Source organism: Haemaphysalis longicornis, unplaced genomic scaffold (genome assembly GCF_048455015.1).
Source record: "Haemaphysalis longicornis isolate Haplotype H1 unplaced genomic scaffold, Haemaphysalis longicornis Haplotype H1 scaffold_8, whole genome shotgun sequence".
Taxonomy (NCBI): Eukaryota; Metazoa; Arthropoda; class Arachnida; order Ixodida; family Ixodidae; genus Haemaphysalis; species Haemaphysalis longicornis.
The window spans coordinates 66,327,719-66,349,686 of record NW_027526445.1 but is presented as its reverse complement, the minus strand read 5'-3'; the positions used below and the strand labels follow the sequence as shown (position 1 = coordinate 66,349,686).

Sequence of the window (21,968 nt, the reverse complement as noted above, 5' to 3'; positions counted from 1 at the left end):
CTGTACAATACTGCTTGAGACGTGGCCTACGTCGTCATCTTGACCCCAACCACGGCCGGAGCCCCGCTAGCCGTTCCCGGCCCACCGGGCTCCTGATCTATTCCTCTGAGGCAGGGGTCTCAAAGACGCGTCCCGCGGACCTGTTGATTCGGACTTAGTATACGAACATATTTATTTATTACAAACGTTCTTGTTCGCAATCCTGCGATAAGTTAGGCCAGGGGTTGGTTGTGCGGCATTGCCAAAAACATGTTTATTAAAGACGATAGTCTTTCTTGGGCTACTTAAACCCAGAAATTTTGGTCTGTCTGTATGTCTGTATGTCTGTCCATCTGTCTGTCTGTGACCCGATTCAGCCACCCGGCCAAAGCAAAACAATGCCTGCGCAATAGTCTTATATAGTCACAGCTAAATCTACCCGTCTATGTCCGGTGGAATGTTCATACTTCTCAACATTGTTGAAGAAGAACAAGACATTACGCAAATATGAGACAACAAATCAATACAGAAGTGATATTTGCAGTGTCCCTTTATAAAAAAATCAAACATGCTTGAATTTGCGAAATTAAATACTTCATCAACTGCAGAAAACGAATTCACTCTGCCGTCGCCTGCTGTCGCCCGCGCCACTGTAGCTTCTGGGGCCATTTTAAGAAATCAAACGGCAACAGTTACGCAAGGTTCCACTAGGTAGGTTCCACGTTCTGCTTGCAACGCACGTGGAGTAGGGAAACGCGGTTCTATAAACGCTGAAGTAGGGCGCCTCGATTAACGCGCGTCTTCGCCGTACGGCAGCGTTCGCATCGAGCCCCCCGGTTTGGAGCAGTGGAACGCGGGAAATTTAAAATGATTTAAGCAAACCTTTGGCGTCTTTATCTCGGGAGGAGCGTGACGCAAGAGGAACAACATGAGAGGTGAGCGGGAAAGCGAAGGGAGGCATTCACTTCGCAAAAGCCGATAAAGACTATCGTCTTTTGACGGCATTTGCAACGAAAGGAGCAGATACGCGGCCAATTTTTTGTTGAATATTTGCTGGAATATGTGAACCTTTCTGAAGCTTCGCTTTAAAAACTCAAAAAGCCAAAATGAACAACTTCGACAGCGATGCGCACAGTTGGTTCCAAAATACGGAATCTTCGTATAAAAACTGACCATTACTCCTGCTCAGCTGATCAGACAGCTAAGCTGTTAGATATTAATGAAAATGATTCTACGAAATGAGTTACAAAAGCGCTTCGAATTGCAATTTCGCAATACAGTTGACTCCTACTAATACGAACTCCATGTGGACCGTACAAAGCTTCTAACTAACAAAACTCTCAAACAAACAGAATCCCGCCGTGGCTATGGCGTTGTGCTGCTGAGCCCAGGGACGCGGTGTCGATTACCAGCCGCGGCGGCCGCTTTTCGATGGAAGCGAGAAGTGAAAACGCCCATGTATTCGTGATTTCGGCACACGTTAAAGATTTCCAGGTTGTATAAATTAATCCTCCACTGCAGCACGCCTCACCGGCTGTGTTGCGTCGGAGCGTTAACCTCATAATCAATCAATCAATGAAACAGAAAGCACAATGAGAGCAATGCCATAACTACGCTACACGTCTTCCTTCTTGATTTTGGTCACAACCTCGACTTTCCTTGCCAATACAAGCGCACGACATGGTTTGTCCTGAGTGTGAAGGCTTATCGCTAAAGTTGAAGCCTGAAGCCTACACCACCCAAATGCTTACACGGAGTTGTGTGCAGCCAGGAAACTACAAAGAACGTAGACATGCGAACGCTGGCGCGAGTTTCAAGTGAACTGCATGGCTGCGGGCGGCCTCAGTTGCGAGGGCGCCGACATAACACATCACGGTGGTGTTTTGACGCCGAAAAATTTGAATTTCCTCGAGAAATGACTGCCACCTGTATGTTTTTATTCAAAATACTTCCCAATTAACCGACAAAATTGGTTTTGGCTTCGAATTATTAGGCATTTTTTTAATCGAATTGCCCGTATAATTTCCGGACCCAGAACATCACTTCAAGTTAACCAAAAATTCTAACTAAGCGACTTTTAATTGTCGGGGGTCGATTGTATCTTGTTTGCGAGCGTATTGACCGGACGCAGTCCGAACGAGCACAAGGAACACGACACGATTGTTGTTTGCGATTTAAGCTATTCTTCTGTTCAATATAGTAATCAAATTTGAAAAGCCTGCAGTTTTATTCAAGCAGACAAACATGAGGCTGTCTGTTTTACGGTGTTTTCAACGCGCTAATGGAATGTCTTAGGGGCAGCGGCTTCATGTTCTTTGTGTTAAAACTGTGACTCATAATTACCCGCGCGCGATATCGCCTAAGATAAAACTATACATGAACATGTAGCCTCCTGAGCAGTCAGACTTCATTAATATGCTTCGGGGTCTCTTCAGCACAACAAGAGTTACAGCCATTTTCTGTAACCATTCCCATCCCGTAGACGTTCATATGTTTACAACAATTGCTCAACGTTGACTATTTCACTGTGGCCCACCTAATTACGACAAGTAAATGAACTCGCCGTGATGAAAGATCTGCCAGGTCACACCATAATTTTTCCCCAGATAATATACGCTATAAACATCCACCTTTTCGGCAGCTAAAGTTGCCCGCGAAGTAAAAAACCGTCAACAACGCCTCACCTAAAATATTCAGTAGCGATGACTAAACACAATTCTAAACACAAGCCTTTGAATTATAATTTTACTGTAGACCACTCCCTGAATATTTACTACGTTAAAACGCACGGAGAAGTGCAGTTAATTGCTGTTAGCGCTTGCTTCCAACACATATGTACAGCTTCAGCCCCTCGCAGGCACACTGCTGAAATATTTTACAGCGCAAGGAGCATAAAACGGCTACATCTCCAGAGGTAAGAAGTCGCATTCACGGGACCGAAGACACCCACTCGTGCGCGGTCCGCGAGCGCCTAGCCGTGTTTTCTTGTATGTTTAGGAATGGTGGAGACCCGAAGAGCACAAAAGAGCACGGCCTTTTGTGCACGTCCCGACCCTCCTATTTGCTTCTTTTGATAATTCGGCATGCTTCGCCGGAAAGAGGGGGGCCCTTGGGGCGTGTTGGTAAGAGCGGCTTCGGGCCTCCCGAGTAGGGGAGAAGGAAATAAAAAAAAAAAAGAAAAAGTCTCCACCTCGGAACGCCACGTGGTGTCAGATTTTCGAAGCTTTTGGAATGTCCCCGAAAGTTGGCCTCGTGTCTCTGCTGCCGAGCTCGTTGCCTCCGTCAGCGGTGGCAGAAACGGAGAAGAGAAGCCGTGTAACAGCGGGTTTGAGCTTCCTTGAATTTCATTAAAAAAAGTTCCCACTCATGTGCTACACCAATACAACTCAACCAACCACCGTTCATGCATCAGGCAATAATTTAACTTAAGCAAAAAATATCCCTTTGACGTAAAAAGGGGGTGGTTAAGTGCATTGAATCTGTCTGTGGTTTCCTATTTGTAGAGCCACGTAGGTGATTTTAGGTGACGTCGAATGTGTAATCGTTGTGGGTGCCGGTTATAGCTTTGCTTTCCAACCACATTCGTCGGGTGGATTGGCGCGTTTTTTTTTTTCAGCACCGTAAGGGCTTCCCTTGCCTCCTAACCTCACTATGCCCTATGCCATCACATTTAATGCCCTTTAATTCGTCGAGCAACACGCCTAGACTCGCTTCACTAGATAAGGTTCTCGTGTTAACCGTTGCCAGGTTGAGATTCCAATGGTGGCCTGACCGGATCCAGGTATTCTTATCACCTTCTGCTGCGTCACTGGTCTGACCGCCGCCATGGTTAATTGCTTCGCAGCCACTGGAGACTGAGGGCCGTGGGTTAATTGGCGTATTCATGGGAGGTTGTGGCCGTTACTACACAAGAGTGTCCAATCCTGCTCTGGTGTGGGAGTGCGTTACCGGCAATGGTCGCCAGGGTCTTGCCGCACCCCTAGCCCCAATCTGCAATTCCGTGAATGCGCGGATTTTTTCCCCCTGTGGGAATCGTCCGGAACCAGGATTTGAACCACGGTCTTTCTGGACGCGAGGCGGGTGCTCCACCTCTACGCCACTGCTGCACCGCACGGCGGTGCAGCGGTGCCGTCGACATGTATATACATGGCGGCGTAGATACACGTGATACACGTGATACGTGATCGACTAAAATGAAAAGACGGAAAAAAGGAGCTAATTCAGCGAAGATCAATAGCAGTAGAGTAAGAATAGTAGAGCCGCAGTGTACTTTTAAAGCTGTGAGGAACCCTTGAGAAAGAAATATTTACAATTACGTCCACAAAACCGCTTACGTAGAGATTCTAGTACAAAATATAAAAAAATAAACATAGCCTCACGTATTTCGAAATATAAAAAAATACCTTCCGTTCCATACGCACAGTTGAATAAAAAAAAAAAGATTCCTTTCAGTGCGTTGATCTTCATTCTCTGCGCCGAATTTTTTGGCGTAAGACGCTTTGTAAAACGGGCTCGTGCATATCCAGGATATTTCTTTTCCTACCATATGATACCTGATTGCAAACTAGTATGTCACTGTAATAATCCAGTCAACTTAGTCGAATCCGCACGGGCAGAATCAGGCATAGAAGGGCCCAGAAAGCTGTATAAATTCACCTATTGTTTGAGGGGACGTTCAGCGGGGTAATATGTTATTTTTAGCACTGTTTCGTAACGTGCATGTTAACTTGTCATGCTCTCAACGCACCACTTACTTACGGTACCTTGTCGTGCCACTAGTTATAGCTAACACGTTTGCATTAGAGTAAGCAAGAAATGAAAACGTATGCTATAGGATAAGTCATTTTTCGTGTGTCATTGCGCAGGATAAAACAAATGTTAACTTTTAGTGTTTTTCGCATGCTCCCTGCGTGGTTAATTACCATTCCCAGCTGGTCGTGCTTGGTACTCCCGCTGAAGAAAGCTTTGGCGGCAAGGAAATCCTCATCCAGAAGGGGGCTCTTGAGGGAATAGATGCCGCCATTATGGCGCATCCGGCTGGGAAGGACCTCTTAACAATTGGTTTCTCAGCCTCGCAACAGGTAAGTCTCCCTTGTGTAACTGGAAATATTCCCGGTTGTACTCTAGACGCCGCCTGGTGAGGAATAGTTAGCTGAGAAAGCGACAAACAGTAGTGTGCCAACTGGCTAATACATTTGTGAGTAGAGACTCGCTCAGAGTAGCAACGACGGCACTCTCACTTATATACGCATAGTAAACTGTTCAAAAAAGGAAATCTGTGCTGATTCTTCCTACTGAGCTATTCGCTTCTCGCAGCATCGACCATCTTCGGGCTCTCAGAGTAAAGGTCACCAGACTTTCTTGCAAAGACGGGGTCAGAATTCTGAGACAACAGCAGTGACCAAGAGTCGAAAGAAGGCATGCAGCACTCATTAGGATGTAGTCACTGCGACTCCAAATCAGTAAGCAAAGAAAGGTACTTTGTCTACTCTGTGACCATACTAATGACTGGGCGCCTGACTCGTTTTAAAAGAGAGCCCCGACCCTCCGTATAGTCCTTGAGTCGAGAGGGAGTATGCAGGACTACGTAGGACGATGCCACTGTGACTCCAAATCTAGAGACAAGGGTGTATTTTTTACTCTAACTTTAACACCTTTAATTGGGTCGCCAGACCCTTTTTGAAAGAGAGTTCGCTTAGACGAAGCTTTCAGTTAAACAAAGATAGTCAAGAGTAAGTATTGTGGCTGCCTTAGACATAATTTAATCTATTATGTTCGGTGAGCGTCACCTGCATGTAAGGACATCAATGCGAGAAACCTAAATGTCAGCTTTAAATATATTGAAAGCCAATTCAATTATAAGGGTTCTCGGCCATGCATGTCGACTCAATGACTAAAAAGAATGTCAAGTTGAACATAGGATCACTAGAGGTAACTTTAGAAGCTATATACACAAAACAATTATTATTACTGGTGAATAATTTACAAGATCCTCGAACCAATCAATAAAACATTCCCCTTCATTGTTCTTTCAAAACACCACATTTCATCAGTTGATACATGGAAAATGAACTGAAGGAAAATTTCTACGCGAAGTCCTATAACAGCCGTGTGGCCGTCTCCAGTGCCGTTGACTTTTGAGTGGGATGACATCATTCATGGTACCTGCAAATACGCAGTAAATGACCGTAGAATTTAATTGCAAAACTTGGTGCAAGAGCGTACCTTAACAAATTTAATGTTTATACATGATGCATGTGTTTTGTAAAGCGAAAACCGGTATCAACGATAATATAGTAAATATATAAAGCGTGTGGGGTTCAGCACGTCCACGTTATTTTTGTGGTATTATGTGCGCCATGGCGGAGGCTTTCAATCTATTCCAACTACTGGAGGGAGAGGAAACTAGCCGGAAGATATGTACCTCAAAAATATTTTTTTAATGCCTATGTGTCATATTAAAAAATTGTTGCGTTGCAACACATGTGAAGAATTTTCAGAAACTTTTTTTTGTAATCAGAACTGCTTAAATAAGCCGGGAGATGGTGAACACTCGCCCATGAAGGACAACATCGGCAAGAAGCCCAATAAACGCTTTCTCTGAATCAGGAACTGCAGTGCGTGTTAAATTACATTTTGTGCAAATATACAAATTTTGAGCCGGGCAACTGTAATCCGAATGCTTGGCAATAGTACTTTCATTGTCTGGTTTAGCTAGCCGCCCCTTCGTGTGCCTTCACACTGCTAGCAATGCTACGGAATGGTTTCATGTAGAGAAGCAAGGAGCTTTATAAAGGCTCAAGCATGTGCAAGAAAATCTTATTTCATTTGTAAATGCATCAGAATCTTTTTAATAAGAAATGGTTATCTGTGTAGACGATTCTTCAAGTTGCTACTCTCAGGCAGGTTCACTAGTACCAGAAGCATTTTTTTTTTAGGGCATTGATTTTTCCTCCGAAATATCTAATCTTTTGTTTATGTCCTCTCAAGTTGCTATGCAAATCGTCCCATCACTGACCGAAGGAATGAACATTCGTTTAGATAAACACTGAATACTTTGTTTTCTTTCCCATCGGCACTTGTTCTCTGTTTATTGATACTCCACAACATAAACACCCAGCCCAATGTCAAGCTTCCGTGAAATAACTTTGGCGAAATAAAGAACCCGATACAAGTTTAAATAGCAAGCCTGCCACAAACGTTACAATAATGGTTGAAAGCATTTCCTGAACGTCGACCAGCACTACGACGCACTAGCTATCAAGTATGAGATTATTCTTTCAGTATACTTACGTATGTGGAACTGGCTGCATAATGATTGCTTTGCCTGCTTTGTGCGAGTACGATCGGCACGTAGAAGGCGTGTTCGTTACGGTGGCGTTTATACATTATACTCACGCGTTTAGGAGTTTTTTTTTGTCGAAACCAGCCAAATTCCCGTCATCATTAAACGTAATCTCGTTGTTCTGCAAGCAGATCCCCGTTTCATTGGCGCACTCATGACGCACTCCACTTTCTTGATAATTGAAGGTAGGAGGTTTTGTGGCTTTTTCGGCAAGTGTTACCCTGTTGTTTTTCGCGTGCACAGTGGCGGCGTTTTTGCCGGTACCTATATGTGAGCTGTGTGTTATAAATGTTCCTTGCAAGCCTCCACCTTCCCGGCGTTCCCTCTTTTTTGTGACATTCCTAAATTCCGCAGTTTTCAACAAGTATTTCTAATTTTTGAGCATCGCCTGGCGAGCTGGCTGCAACGCTAGGTAGATTAACCGATGCGCGCAAACATTATGCCACAAGAATGACAGTTCCACAGACTATACTCCTGTATATAATTGTACGGACCCCGCGCACGTCCAATTAGCGGATTTTACAAACTACTAGGGTAGACCTAACCAACGTTCCTTGTAGTCATGTACTGTGGCGGTCACACTTAGGGGCAACATGGGAGCGCGCAGAACGACCTACTTCTAGAGCATCCTAACGGCGCCTCACAGAAACAGCGCGCCTAGATGTTGCGGGGCACGGAGAGTAGAAATATCGTAGCGCGCATCGCGGCATCAGGTGCCAGCGCGTCGTCTGCTTTTTTCACCTGCCGGCGCTCAATAAGCAGTCGGCGTTGCCAGTGCCCGCTGTGAACAGCAACAATAACTCCACCGGGTTACGATAAAAAGATTTCTTTTACACGCCAAAATTAAAAGGTTGATGCAGGGGAGCAAGAACGAATCGCGGGCTTTTCCTACGACGCGCATCGCCATCCGGCAGCAGCGAGGATCGCTAGCACGATCCGTCACTGTCATCTGTGGAATGTTTTCAATTCTCGACCGACCGGACGATGCGCCACTACCACGCGCAATGTCTGCAGCTTGCTTCGCAATCTCCACACCTTTCATCTCCGTCGGGGTAAATAAAGAAAAATCTCTATTCATTATGAACCTCGTTCGAAACCCAAAAAGGAGCGTGTCGGCCCTGCCATGCTTTGGTTACGAATGGTTTTTTTTTATATCTTCGCGCATTTTGTGCAATCTTGTCAATAACAGTAGCGCCAAGTTTGCTTCTTAAAGTGTGTATTTTCTGTTACCTGCTACCTACGTAGGGCTGTATAACTAGCTTTACTGCAGGTTGGGCAGGGTGTTTGTTCAATGCGAGGAGCTAGATAAGAAGTTGCAATAAGAAGTTGCGCAGTGAAGATGCCCATCCAAGGAGCATGACGGGGAAGCTAGCTTCTCGGTTTCAAGAAATTTTTATTTCGCGGCCTAGTACAGCTTATATCGAGAAGCAACCCCGACTATGTCTTAGTGTCCCGTTCTTAGTCTTCTGGCAAAACACACCCGCACCTTCCTCTTCTGGGGGGCAGTGAAAGTATTATAAGTTGTGGAGTGAAGCCACCCTGGACGATTTCCTCCCTCATCCGCATAATTTTGTTGAGAGGGGGTGGCATGGCAGCTAAAAATTAATCTTAAGTTTGTCGCAGAGCTTCAAGTTTAAATATTTTTACCTCTGTTTATATGGTCCCGGGCTGAAGAGCAGTACTCTATAATGACACCACAGGCCTCTTGCCGTACGCGATATCCCGCAAGAGATCTGGTTCAAACATCCGGACCAAGTGCAGCGCGCACTTCCATAAACGGAAATAACACAACAAATGTCGGGATGCAATTTCAAATCTCGGGCTAAAATACGGCAGTCTACGCTAGCAGCAAATCGTGCGCCAAATCGTCGTTCAATGCGTGACTTACAGCAACTAATAAGACAAATCATATAGCAGTTGATCCAGCGACGACTGCTTCAGTGATGCTTTTTTCTGCTCTCGAATTGACCTTCCTGTAACTGCACTGTAGTTTCTTCGACCGCGTTGATTGAAGTTATTGTTACTCATATGCAGCTAGGACTTGTCTCGCTGCTCGCCGTGACGGCTCGTGCTAGATATCTTCACGGCTGCAGAATAACGAGGCCTGTCGTCGGAAAACACCGCGGCCCGCCGCGGTGGCTCAGTTGCTAAGGCGTTGCGCTGCTGAGCATGAGGTCGCGGGTTCGTTTCCCAGCCGCGGCAGCCACTTTTCTGATGAAGGCGAAAAGCAAAAACGCCAGTGTGTGCGAGATTGCGGCGCACGTTAAGATCACCAGGTGGTCAAAATTAATCCGGAGCCCTCCACTACGGCGAGCCTCATCGCCTGGGTTGCGTCGGTGCGTTAAACCATACAATCAATCAAATCAGGAAAACACCGCGATTCGTTTTTGATTCGCTGCATCCGCAGCTTTGTTCGCGCGTTAAAAAACAGCGCTGGAGCATTTATTTTTGCCGTTGACCTAGCTATCACTGGCAACGTTGACTGTTCCTTGAGCGCCTAAAGCTCGCAAGTAGGAGACGACGCGTCCCCGCCTGATTACGTTATGCGCGTGACGATATGTGTACTCTCCATGCACCCGAAATGCGCATGCGCGCTGTTTCGGCGAAGCGCCATTAGGATGCTGTAGTAGTAGCTCACGCCACGCTCTCCCGTTTTTGCCCTAGCTGTGGCCGCCTTAGTAGAGCCTCCCTGCTGCCATTGATCCGTGGTACCGGTAAACTTTACTGCAGTTTCGATCATAAGCACACAGAATCCTTCCCTATGTGATGCCCAAAGTTGCATGAAGTAAATATAAATAAATACATAAGTAAAAAGAAATAATTAAATAAATAAGTAAAAAAATAAACACATAAATAAATAAATAAATAAATAAATAAATAAATAAATAAATAAATAAACAAATAAATAAATAAATAAATAAATAAATAAATAAATAAATAAGCTTCCCGCACAAGAATAGAACCAATGAAATAAACGTATCCTTTGGGACCCAAACAGAATTGTGGCCATACTTTTCAAACATTCTGGGCAATGCTGGGAAATATTTCTGCGTCAAAGATATCCTAGCGTAGCTTGTGATGTTCCGGCGACGATGCACAGTAGCTGATCTTTCAGAGTAATTGTGCTTCTAATAGTCTGTGTACTAGTGAACTATGGAGAACTGTGGAGTGTACTGTGTGTGTAGTTAGTGGTGTAGTGAGTGAAGTGATACATGCAGTGTGTATGGTTTATGCGACCCGTGTAGTATGTAGCACAGCGGGTCTTTGTATCGGCGATTAATAAATTTTCTTGAAGGTCCTGCATCGGAACCAACAAGACAAGCAAGCCACTGACAACTCAGAAACTCCCGACAAAATTTTCAAGGTTACAGTTGCATTCAGAACTCCTGCGTTTACCTTTTCAACCCAGCAAATTTCTTAGCGGGATTCCTAAAATGTATCTTGATATTGCAGTAGTATATACCGTTGAAAATACTGGGTTAGGTAAAAAAATTTTGAACACAACAAAAAAAGATTTACGCGGGTGCTTGGCGTTTGGTCTCACGTTCAACGTTTTATTTTCCAGGGCTTCATAGCAAATTTAATGTGCTAGCGGGGAAATTGGAACTAGGTATATTGTAGGGCCCGGAGGGTGCTTGAAAACGATCTCCGAAAAGTACGTGTTTTTAATGTTGATAAAAAATGCTTACATGAAAAAAATACACAAAATACGACAGGCCGTATTGTTGTTCGAGACTGCCTGCTATGGCAGTACAAAAAATTAAACATCCCCTTTGTTCCGGAGCGACCAGCAGAAGCAACACATCGTGTTTCTTATCGGTATGGAGGTCTCGCTTTAACAGATAAACCGCAACATGCCCTCTGCTCCGTACTGTGAACTTTTACGAACCTCTCAAACCAGATGCTAGCTTTGGTTCAGTTAATATGCAATTTGTACTGACTATCACCCGACGCCAATTATTGGTATTTTGTTCATAACCTGCCGCAGCTGACTGTGCGCTTCAAGGGCAAAGCCACTCACGCGGCGTCGTCTCCTTGGGAAGGCGTGAACGCTCTCGACGCTGCCGTGGCTTCTTACAACAACATCAGCGTTTTGCGACAACAAATGAAGCCCACTATAAGAATACATGGTACTATGTACTCCGACCGACAGCTCCATGACATCTGCACTATAGTTATTCGTGCACGGAGTTTTTTTTTTCTTACACTTCTTTTGTGTTGTGGTGGGAGCTCACGACCAGCGCCGGGGAAAGTGCCTCCTTTTCTAGGTTTGTGGGAAAGTAATATTTAGGACAGTGGCAAGTTGGGCGAGTTGGTAGGTGTTCATAATAATCACAGCTTGAAACATGGGACAGACAGAACAATAACCACAGGATAGACGCTTTCTGTCCTGTCCTGTCCTGCCCTGGCAGCGCCTGTCCTGTGGTTATTCTTCTGTCTGTCCCGTCTTTTGGGCTGTGATTAATTAGGAAAGTAACATTGTTGCATCGACACAATTACTTACTTTTAATCAGGAGATTTAAAATGCACTTCATAGTATTCACTCGGTTACACTCCGTAAACCTATTAATTAAGATCCGAGGAAAGATTGTTCGCTGTATTTTAAAATCAGAACACTGCGTGGTCGTCATCGCACAGCAAGTGTACTAGTATGAAATGGCAGTCCCCATCAATGCAGGATATTTTGTTTAAACTGTTCACTGCCATTGTGTTAATATTCGATTTTATAAACTGTACATTTCTTTGCACGAAAACGGGTAAGGCTCCGCGTGTCTTTAAAGGGCAAGGAGTCTTACAGCGTAAACTATTCCGAGGGTATCGTAGTCTCACAGTATTGAGGAGTATCATATTCCTCTCCCCGAACGATTAGGGGCTGCTTTCACAACCCCTACACATTCTGTTTGCTTCCTCGCAGCCGAGGGCCGAGGGTCCGGTTATCCGCTGGGTAATTACAAGTTTTCCCTACAGAATGTGCTTTACCTCTAAATTAGCAACATCACACTAAACGCGGTCCGGTCTATGAGACGTATGAGAGACATCCGAAAGTTTAACGTGGAACCTAATTACAATCCATATTGTGTTAAGTGCATATGGGTGAATTCCTTCGAGGAATATGTTGGTTGAAAGATGTCTCAGGCATTCCGTGGAACCTTATGTATTTGGCATGCAGTACCCTTAAGATGTGCGTAGGTGTCTTCGGACAGTCCTAGCGCTGTGGACAACGTTCCGTTGCAACACGCCTGTGACAGCAGACAGTGGTTTGAAAGTGTTGCTTGAACCAAAATGAAGTGGTTTGCGCATTTTGGGTTGGGGACGTCCGTCATGCGATGTCACACTGATACGGCTTCAACTGCCATCCAAGGCCTAACCCGTATTGATTTGACGTTATTCAAACACGTGTAAACGATTTCTAGTTGGCTTATCAGTATGTTATGGCAACAAGGCAAGCAATTTTACCCTATTATGAAATTTAAATGGATGTGCATCTCAACTAGGCTACAAAAGTGAAACCAAATCAGCTGTGTTAAGTTACCGGGATTCTAACCACCAGCCGCTGCATAACTCAAGCGGTAATCGATAACTACAGGGAACACTGCAGCGGCTTTCTCTCGACAATTCCGGGGTTTATATTTAGAGGTGTTCAGTTGCCTGTCGACTAGCACCACCCGCCGACTGTTTCTGTGTACACTAATCTGCAAGTGTGACTTGCTTTGATTTTGGTAGAGCTATTTTCATTTCGAGTAATTTTTTGTTCAACCTAAAGCATACTCCTGTGGCGAAAGTCGAGTTATTATTAAAGCTCATTCGCTGCAAGCTTAGTCCAGATAAAAAATTAGTGGTGGTGGCAGGAAGTGAAATGGAAGATAAACAGAATTTTTTTTATGAAACTGACGTCTGACGCAAATTTTTGGAAAATGTTTAAATGTGTAAGTTAAATATATTCAGGTCTTTATTTCGGACCGATTCACGGCTGTCCATTTTATGATATTGTGTTTCCACACATGACAACAACCCTTGCTGCGTACTACCTGCCGGCCATTAAGGACTTTAGCTAGGTACACGGTATGAAATGTACCGTTGCACGTGTGTTATTATTGGGCTCTGTACTTATGTACCTTTGCTATTTATTTTTGCCAAGTAAGAGGTACAGCGCAAGTGTAAATAAGAGACTTCATTGCTTACCCGAGTTGTGCTATTATTGTCCTAATGGATTAAACAATTTTTACATTGAGCAACACAAACACGTCGTTAACGTATATCCTCACCCGCGATTTTCCGACAGAATAAAAAAAAACTATATAGCAGGAATACCACACCCAGTTCAAGGATGCTGCAGATATGTATTCCTTGCAACACAAACTACCATTCCCTCCCAATGAAAGTTGAAACAAATGTAAAAGCTATAGATGCATTCAGCTTCTGCTGAACATGCATCCAATCTATCGTCACAGCTTCGAAGACCGAAATCTAGAACAAAGAACAAACCTATGCACCGTTTTTGTGCAGTATATGAAAGCATCTACGAGCGATCAAATTATATAGCCATGCGTGGTGGGTGAGATAAAGGTATAACTATTACACCCGTTCCTCGTGATGGATTCCTGTATTATCTCTTCAGGAACCGTTCGTTTTTGACGATTTTCAGATAACTGTTTCGAGTCACTGCAAGCCTGATTTCCCGCGCGTGCTCAGGATTTAATGATCTTGAGCTTTTCGGTCGATCAACCGGTGTGTGGAAAAATGCGTTAGTTTTCTTACAGGACGCCATCGGTTCAAATAAGAACGTTTTCGCCTTACAAGTTGATGCGCGGTCATTGTGACCAAGGCGAAGGCGCAGCTGTAGGCGTTAATAGAAACCGGGAGCCCGGATGTTCGATTTGTTTTTTTTTTGTTTGTTTGAGCGGCTACTTTTTTAATGTTCAACCTTACATACAATGACATGATACAAAGTCCTCATTCTGTCAACATTATTCAGCCCTTCAAATAGCTATTTTGTGTTGTAATGGGCTCTTAACCCCTTGTTAACCTCATTGATATTTCCGAGAAGACATTTCTTGTCGTTTTAACGTGATAACTTTGTGCCCCCACGAGCATTGTTTGATAGATTTTCAACTGTGCTGACATTCGCACTGAATTTAAGCAAATGAAAAAAAAAGGGTTGGACCCACGCAAAGACATATTATTTTCAAAATTTTCCAAATGTCGCCAGTCCATTCGGTTGGCGGAATGTTTATCTTTATTTCCCCGGGCGGTGCAAGATTATCGCTAGTGTAACATTTTCGGAAATAAACCGCCCTATTACAGGCAGATATAATTATGTAGCCAACCATGTATCCCCCATTTATGCTCAATCAAGCTTTCACATTTGTAAAAATACACCGTTCGATTGTTCATGTGCTGCAGCTGTTTTTCTGTCGTAATGGTATTGCGCGTATTTCACACACACAAATATCCGAAAACGGTGATAATATTTTTCTTATGAACCAAACTCGGAGCAAACTGCGGTGCCTGTCAACAGATACTGGCAAAAATCAGATAGACCCTACAAACTCAAACAGATGCTTTTACCATAACGCGCTATTGTCTATTTCCTCAGCTTTCTTAGAGTAAATTCTTACGCATTTACTGGTAGTGAGGTATCATTTCAGTGATTACTTAACTTCGCGCCTTGCAATGTGACTCGAAGGAAAACGTTGTTAGGTAGAATGACTATCCTAAAAAGTGCGTAAGCAACGCTTGGGGATAGAAAACGGGCATGTTATATTAAAGGAAAAACTGTATTGGAGGGCAATATAGCTTAGTTTGTGAAAGTAAGGAGGGCCTTTACGGGCCCCATAATGCGGAGGGGATTGCTTATCGCATTTACTGCGTGTGTTTCAATACACACCGAAGTGGCATGAATTCGTGAGAACGGCTACGCACACTGTTTACACACCCGCATGAACGCACGCCTTACACCTAACTATTTCAGCCCACTTGCATTATTGACACATACGCCAGCAAATAGATGGGCGGGTGTTAAATAAGGCGTCCATTGTGCTTAACAGCAGAGCGTGTGTAGTATACCTTGTTTAAGAAAAAAAAGGAAAAGTAAGAACAAAACTCAGTTTTTAAATGTCAGCGGCAATACGCACCGTAACACTGCAGGTGTAGCCAATCACTGACTGCAGCGACTGTTTCACAGGTGTGATCTCTGAAGGCGGGAAGTATCCGAACATCATACCCGAGGAGACAGAGATGCGCTTCTTTGTTCGGTCGCCATCCACCGAGGACCTGCTTCAGATCCTGGGGAAAGTTGAAGCGTGCTTTCGCGGGGCTGCGGAGGCAACCGGCTGCACTGTGAGCATCGAGAAAGAGGCGACCTACATGCATCTCATCCAGAATGCCACTATCGCCAAGTCCTACCGCAAGCACGGCCATTCTCTAGGTGGGCATTACTGTTTTGCACAAGCAAGTATTTTGACAGATTATCTGCAGAAATATACACGGTTACGCTTTAGTCCATTGTAAAAAAGTGCTCAACGCAAACAAGCCTTTGTGTTTTGTGCGAATATTTTGCTGTTTACGGAGACCCTCCCCTTCTCCTTGTAAATAAACTACTAAAAATTAATAAAATGGAGCAATACAGTAAGTCTCATCAGTTTGAAGCGCAAATGGATTTAAGATCAATAAAATTAAAATTCAACGTAAAGAACATGAATAACGGTACCATTCACTGGGAAGCAGTAGGTCATGCAATGTATTTAGAAGCCGTGATTTCTTCTTCTTTGCGTCCGAGAAGACGAGAGCCAGCCCTTTTTGTTTTATCATACCGTATAGGAGGAAACCTTTTTTCACCTTCACCAAAACTAAGAAAAGACAGGCAGCATTCAAGCCGGCCTTGACTTGCGCAGTGGGGACCGCACTGGTGCTTCATTCTCATCATCCTACTAGTAAATGCCGCCGACAAGTTGTGCGTTTCTGGCTGAGAAACGATCTTTACAAATGATAGCGCACCGTGCAACACCGTACTTGCGTCCACACCGACGCTGACGCTTAAGAGTCGTCTTACAGAATGTATAGAATGGGTGTTACGCAATCGGCGACAGCAGGTGGCCGGCTTCATAGCGGAGCATACGTGCCGATATGCTACGGGCGCTAGTACCTTGCAATTGCATCTGAGGTCATTTATCACCCCGCACACTAAGTTGGTATCGGGAGCGTTAAGCTCCCGATACCAACACTAGCACACTAGCGGCGAGGTGCCATGGCGGCGCGCAGTAGGCCGACCATGGCGTGTCGCTGCGCTGTCGGTGAATGACACACTGTTTTGCCTCCGTGGTGGTCCCGTGGTTCACCCATCCTACGTACCTGCGCAGGAGCGAGATCTCCCGCATATTTCCGGTTAGATCTCATGCGAAATGAATTCCGAGACGGTGCACCCTTGCCGAAGGGCGGTGGGAAAGCTGACACAATGTTCCCCGAGACGCCTCCCGGGCACCATCGCACACTTTATCGCTCATTGTTCTTTCCAATCTCAGACATGGCAGAAATAGGGTTCAGGGACATTTGCTCTGCCGCAAAAAAAGAGCAAAACAAAGCGCGAAGTCGCCATCAAAACTAGTTTTCAGCTGCTGCCGACGTCAGGAAGCAGCGCGCTCATGCACAAACTGCGTCAGGGCGGACCTCTACCCCATCCGGGACCCCGGTGAGCAATCGGCCGGAGGTCTCCGCTCGGGGGAATGTCCTAATGGACCAGTTGCCCGTCTATATGACAGAGTTCGCGAGGGGTTTTACTCGGCCCTGAACACTACGGCATGGGTGGTTATCTGTATCGCACACTACGCCCCCGTGGGCGCGTCAGGCGTCCGGGTACTACTGCTCGCGCACTGGGAACTCCGCTGGAGGCTAGTCCTCAACTGCAGGTCGCCCTTTGCGCAGCCGTACAGGGAGCGCGTTCCATCTTGCGTGTCCCGAGTAGGTGACCATGGGTTCGCCCTGTCCCTGCGATTCGGCAGGTGGCACTTTGGTGGGAAGTTCTGGCACTTAGGGCAGCCTCCACCTCCGCGAATGTGACCCCCGCAACCCAACCAGCTTGGTGGATCTGGTGCTGGTCCAGCGAGCTAACGATGAGAGCTTTGTTCCGGGCTTTGTTCCGGAACATAGCTTTGGTCCGGGAGGTTCCACGCGCCTAGGTGCCGGTACCGTTGCTCGTTCTATTTATCCGTCGTAGAGCACCGTTGCGGTCGAATGAAAGGGATTTCAGAGTTTACTAACCCAAATGACCCCGAGTGTTGCCGTCGCGAGCTATTAGACCGTTTTTCACCGCAGCCACGCGGAAGCCTTAGGAGCGCATCCCATGACTGAGCACGCTGAGCTCCGCCGCCACCTAGAGCCACATCCTCCGCCGGCTTGGCGCGTGCGCCCTCCGCAGCTATGTCGCCGCCCGAACACGGGAGTTTCCGCACGCCTGGCCATCTTCTCTGAGCATATATAGGGAGCGGGAGGCTTTGAGCTGTCTAACAAATTGATTAAACACTGGTCAGCCTAAATTTAACTCAGGACGCAGACAAATACCATAGACGAAGCAAAAGCGCTGACACAACCGCTGACGAGATCTCGTCTTTGCCTGCGTCCTCAGTTAAATTTAGGCCGACCACTAATTATTGAATTATAAAACAATTAGCTCAGATTCTACCTATTCTAATATTTTTTGAGCTGTGATTGGGAAACGTCGTTTGACCGCCGCGGGGATATCGCCCGCGAGCTGCTCCAGTGAAGACTGTCTAGAATTCGAGGCACGAGACTGAGCATCACAGACTGAGGAAGACGAGCAGTTCTGCTCACAAAACGGTGGAAGCCGGACCACAACAAAAAGCATAGCCGTTATAGCTGCCTTAACAATGAAGGAATGCCTAAATATAGTGATTTTGAAAAAACCAAAGGTTAACAAACTGCAATGAAGGCTCAACCAGGCTAAACCGACCATTCGCCTTGAAAATCAAGGATGGGCAAACTTCGGGCGCAGCCATTTTATTCAATTACCCGTAAATACAAAATACTAAAGTCAAAATGTAGGAGCTCTAAATGTATAAGCGATTTGCTGGGGGAATAGTGGGTCATATATTTTATTGCTACTATTCTGTGGTGGTTGTGCTGTGAGAATCCAATCTTTCACTTTGGATATCCAGAGTTAGGGAGCTAAGGCGCACCATTTTTCATTAGTAACTTTTATTTAGTATAAACAAACAATATCTTACAGTTGCTGTTACCCGCAAATTAAAAATATCAAAGTTTGAATTTGCAAGCTTTAAATGTGTAAGCAATTTTCTAGTTAGCAAGGTTCATATTTTGTACATTGGAATTTTTCTGTTGTTATTAACCTGCATACGTTCTTAAAGAAAAAACTGTGTATCGTTCCGTCCAGGCGGAACGCTAAAAACTGCTAAAGTTCCGTCCAGACTGAACGCCAAATCATAACTAGCCGGTTAGCTGCGGTATGTCGTTCTGGGATTTGGTGTAGTCGTTCTGCCGCTGACTACAGACGTTGTAGTCGGTGGTTCGATTCGCGCACCTTTTTATTTTTATTTTAAGTGCGAATGCACTTTATAAGCGACCCCAAACCATCCACCGCCGGCGGCGGCGGCGGCGGCGTCGGCGGCGGCGGCGTCCGCAGTTCTCCTCTATATTTAAAAAAGAAACAGCATCCGGCGCCAGGTTTCGATCCGAGGACTTTGCGGCCGCAGCGCGACGCTCTACCGACCAAGCCACGGACGCGACGCTGATATCAGTGTTAGTGACGCGCCTTATATCTTTAACGCATTCAAACTACGTCGTCAGCGGCGTGCGTTGGCGACTCAGCGGCGTTATAGCGGCTTGATAACTGCGTGGTGTACACGTGATACTACAAACCCGATGGAAGAGACGGAAGAGAAGGCGGCGAGGCGGTGGGCGGCGGGGGCCGAGCGCAAGCGCCGCAAGCGGGCCGACAACCGTGCATTCGCACTTTCACATTCTCCCCCTCGGGGAAATGCGGGGGAATTTTTTTGTCTGTGTGTGTGTGTGGCCGCGTGGTTAGCGTTTTATAACAGCAAAACGTCACGTCCGCTTTATAATTCACGTGGTGAGAGCAGTCGGTCTTGGTTGTTTACTCAAGCGGCCAAACCGCTCCCGCTCACTCAAGCGACCGAACCACTCCCGACGTAGCCATCGCCAGTTACGCCCGATCTCCTGTAATTATTACCAGTGATTAATAATTAACAGTGACTCTGGCTAGTCAGTGAGCGAAAGCGGTTTGGCCGGTTAGGTAAAAATCAAGACCAACTGCTCTAGCTGAAATATTGTGAAGCGGGCGTCGGGTGGCGGCTTCGTGATCTGTTCGGATAGAGCTACAGTTAGTCCGACAATCTGTAATTATTAATAATGATTCATAATTATCAGTGATTCTGGCTAGTCAGTGAGCGATAGCGGTTTGGCCGGTTGGGTAAAAATCAAGAAAGACTGCTCTCAACGCGAGCTGTGTTTCCTCTGGACGGAACTTTAGTGACAGCTTCCGTTCCGTCTGGACGGAACGCTAGACACAGCCTTTAGGGAAATTGTACACTAACTCGAACGCACTCGAATGTCACCAAGAATAGAACCTATTGTAACTTGGTAAAATCGCTCTAATCAGCTGCGGTGGCTCACTGGGTTAGTGTTTGTGCTGCTGAGCCTAAGGACGCGCGCTGCAGCTTTGGCCATTGTTACCGCTTTTTAGCAAAGGACGAAAAGCAAAAACGGCGCGTGTCGAGAATCTCGCGGACGTTAACGATCCTGATGTGAGAATTACTCAGGACAAGGCGCGCCTAATGGCCAGACGTAGATCGTGCGCATGAAACTCAAATAACATCAAAAATTTGAACAACCGTGGTGCGGCGTTAAATGGCGTTAGAGGTAAGAAAACGCCAAACGAGGAATGCATATAAGAGAACGCGTTCTTCCACAACGTACACAAAAAAGATACGTCAAGTTCTCTGCATGACCTGAGTGCTTCGCGTTCATGTCAACTTGCTGATCTGTACTCCTATTGGAGCTCATCCGCACCACGTGACTTTCCCGAAGGAGGCTGAAAATATGAGATAAAAGACGAGAATATCCAGCGGCCTGCGACAATCGCTCTAAAAAGTCATGTTGTTCATTTGCATTCAACACAAACATTCAGTTGACATGTGAGCGGGAAGCTCTCAATATCACGCTTGTTCACCGCTCCCGCTACAAAATACGCGTGCTGATTTCCCATTGTGGCCGGTTTCACCTGAAGCACGCTTACTAAGGTATTGCATGTATAGAGGGCAACCTATGCGTGTTTCTTTTTCCTTACTCCAGGGGTTTCCTTCGTGGACGACTACATAAAGAACCTGCCGACAACTGGTGCTTCGACTGATTGCGGCAACGTGTCTCACCGTGTCCCCACGGTGCACCCCATGTTTGGCTTGGTGGAAGAAAAGGGGAATAGAGGTCCAGCGCACCACACTCGGGAGTTTGCAGTGTTGGCCGGGGCCGCCGAGTCGCAGGCGCCTACGCTGAGGGCTGCCAAGACCCTGGCGCTGACAGTCCTGGATCTGCTCACCAACCCCGAGCTACTTCGCGAAGCAAAAGAAGAGTTCGCCGCTCACAGCACTCAGCCAAGAAATGCTGCATAAAGGCTGATGTGTGGGGGATGACTATATACCCAGCTTGTTAAAAAACACGAATTAACATTATTCAGGCTAAAAATGAATATCTGAAAGTAGAGTTGTGTGTTATGACCTCTCATATTTACATTTTTATGGCATATTTGGAGGTTTACTTTTCGCTACCATAAAATAGTTCTACTATCTTCAAATCACCTTTCCTTTCTTTTCAAGAGTAGCGTTTAGTAGAACAGACTAACAGACTATAGTAGAACAGACTAATGCTTGCATGGATGATACCGCCATGCAAGCATTGTTCTCTTTGCCATGTATGTTGCGTTTGAGTGACATGTTTCAACGTAAGCTGACCAATCTTATACGATTTTGTGTTCGTAGGTAAGAGGAAATGAGTGTGACGTCTGCCATTCTGATATTTATTGCTTAAGAATACTTGTGCCGTTAGCGCAGTTCTGAGCGCTGCAATCATTGCCTACAACATAGATCTCGGTTTGTAATTAATGATTTAACGTCATTATTTCGCAGTCGCAAGGAAGGTTATCTTGTACCTATCGCGTTTTTCTAGCTTTATTGTTCTCTAAACTCGTACTTCTTTTCAGCACCCATCAAAAACATTTTTTTTAAAGACTTCCAATCCCTGAAATAAAATATCACGACAGAAATATCCGAGCGTTACAAAATGCAAATATTTGACATTAAAAGTTGTAATGACTGAACGAAATAAATTTGTTCAAAATATTATTTGAGCTTATGCAGTAATTGTTTGGTTCGTTTTTTGTTATTTGCTGTCGTTTTTCGGGGTTTTAATTGTTTTGCAGATTTGTTTTACACATTGTTAATTGGTTTTTGTAGTTTCTGTTATTTTTGCCTTCGAAGTATTTGTTCAGTCAATTCTATACATTCAAGCAATTACAACATAGACATCAGGCCGATATCTGCTCGCTTAACGGAAATGCGTCGAAAGAATATCGTTCTCTGATGCACCCACGACTCCC

General features: G+C 45.4%; 1 protein-coding gene across 1 annotated transcript in view; it reads left to right on the top strand.

Moving 5' to 3' along the window:
• Positions 1-21,566, top strand: part of LOC144148870 (peptidase M20 domain-containing protein 2-like) — a 38,883-nt gene extending 17,317 nt beyond the window's left edge. Inside the window, exons 4-7 of the mRNA XM_077680391.1 lie at positions 4,911-5,060; positions 11,313-11,454; positions 15,510-15,752; positions 20,669-21,566. Coding sequence (XP_077536517.1) covers positions 4,911-5,060; positions 11,313-11,454; positions 15,510-15,752; positions 20,669-20,985 — 852 coding nt within the window. The 3' untranslated portion in view covers positions 20,986-21,566. The remainder of the gene's footprint in view (positions 1-4,910; positions 5,061-11,312; positions 11,455-15,509; positions 15,753-20,668) is intronic.
• Positions 21,567-21,968: the final 402 nt, after the last annotated feature.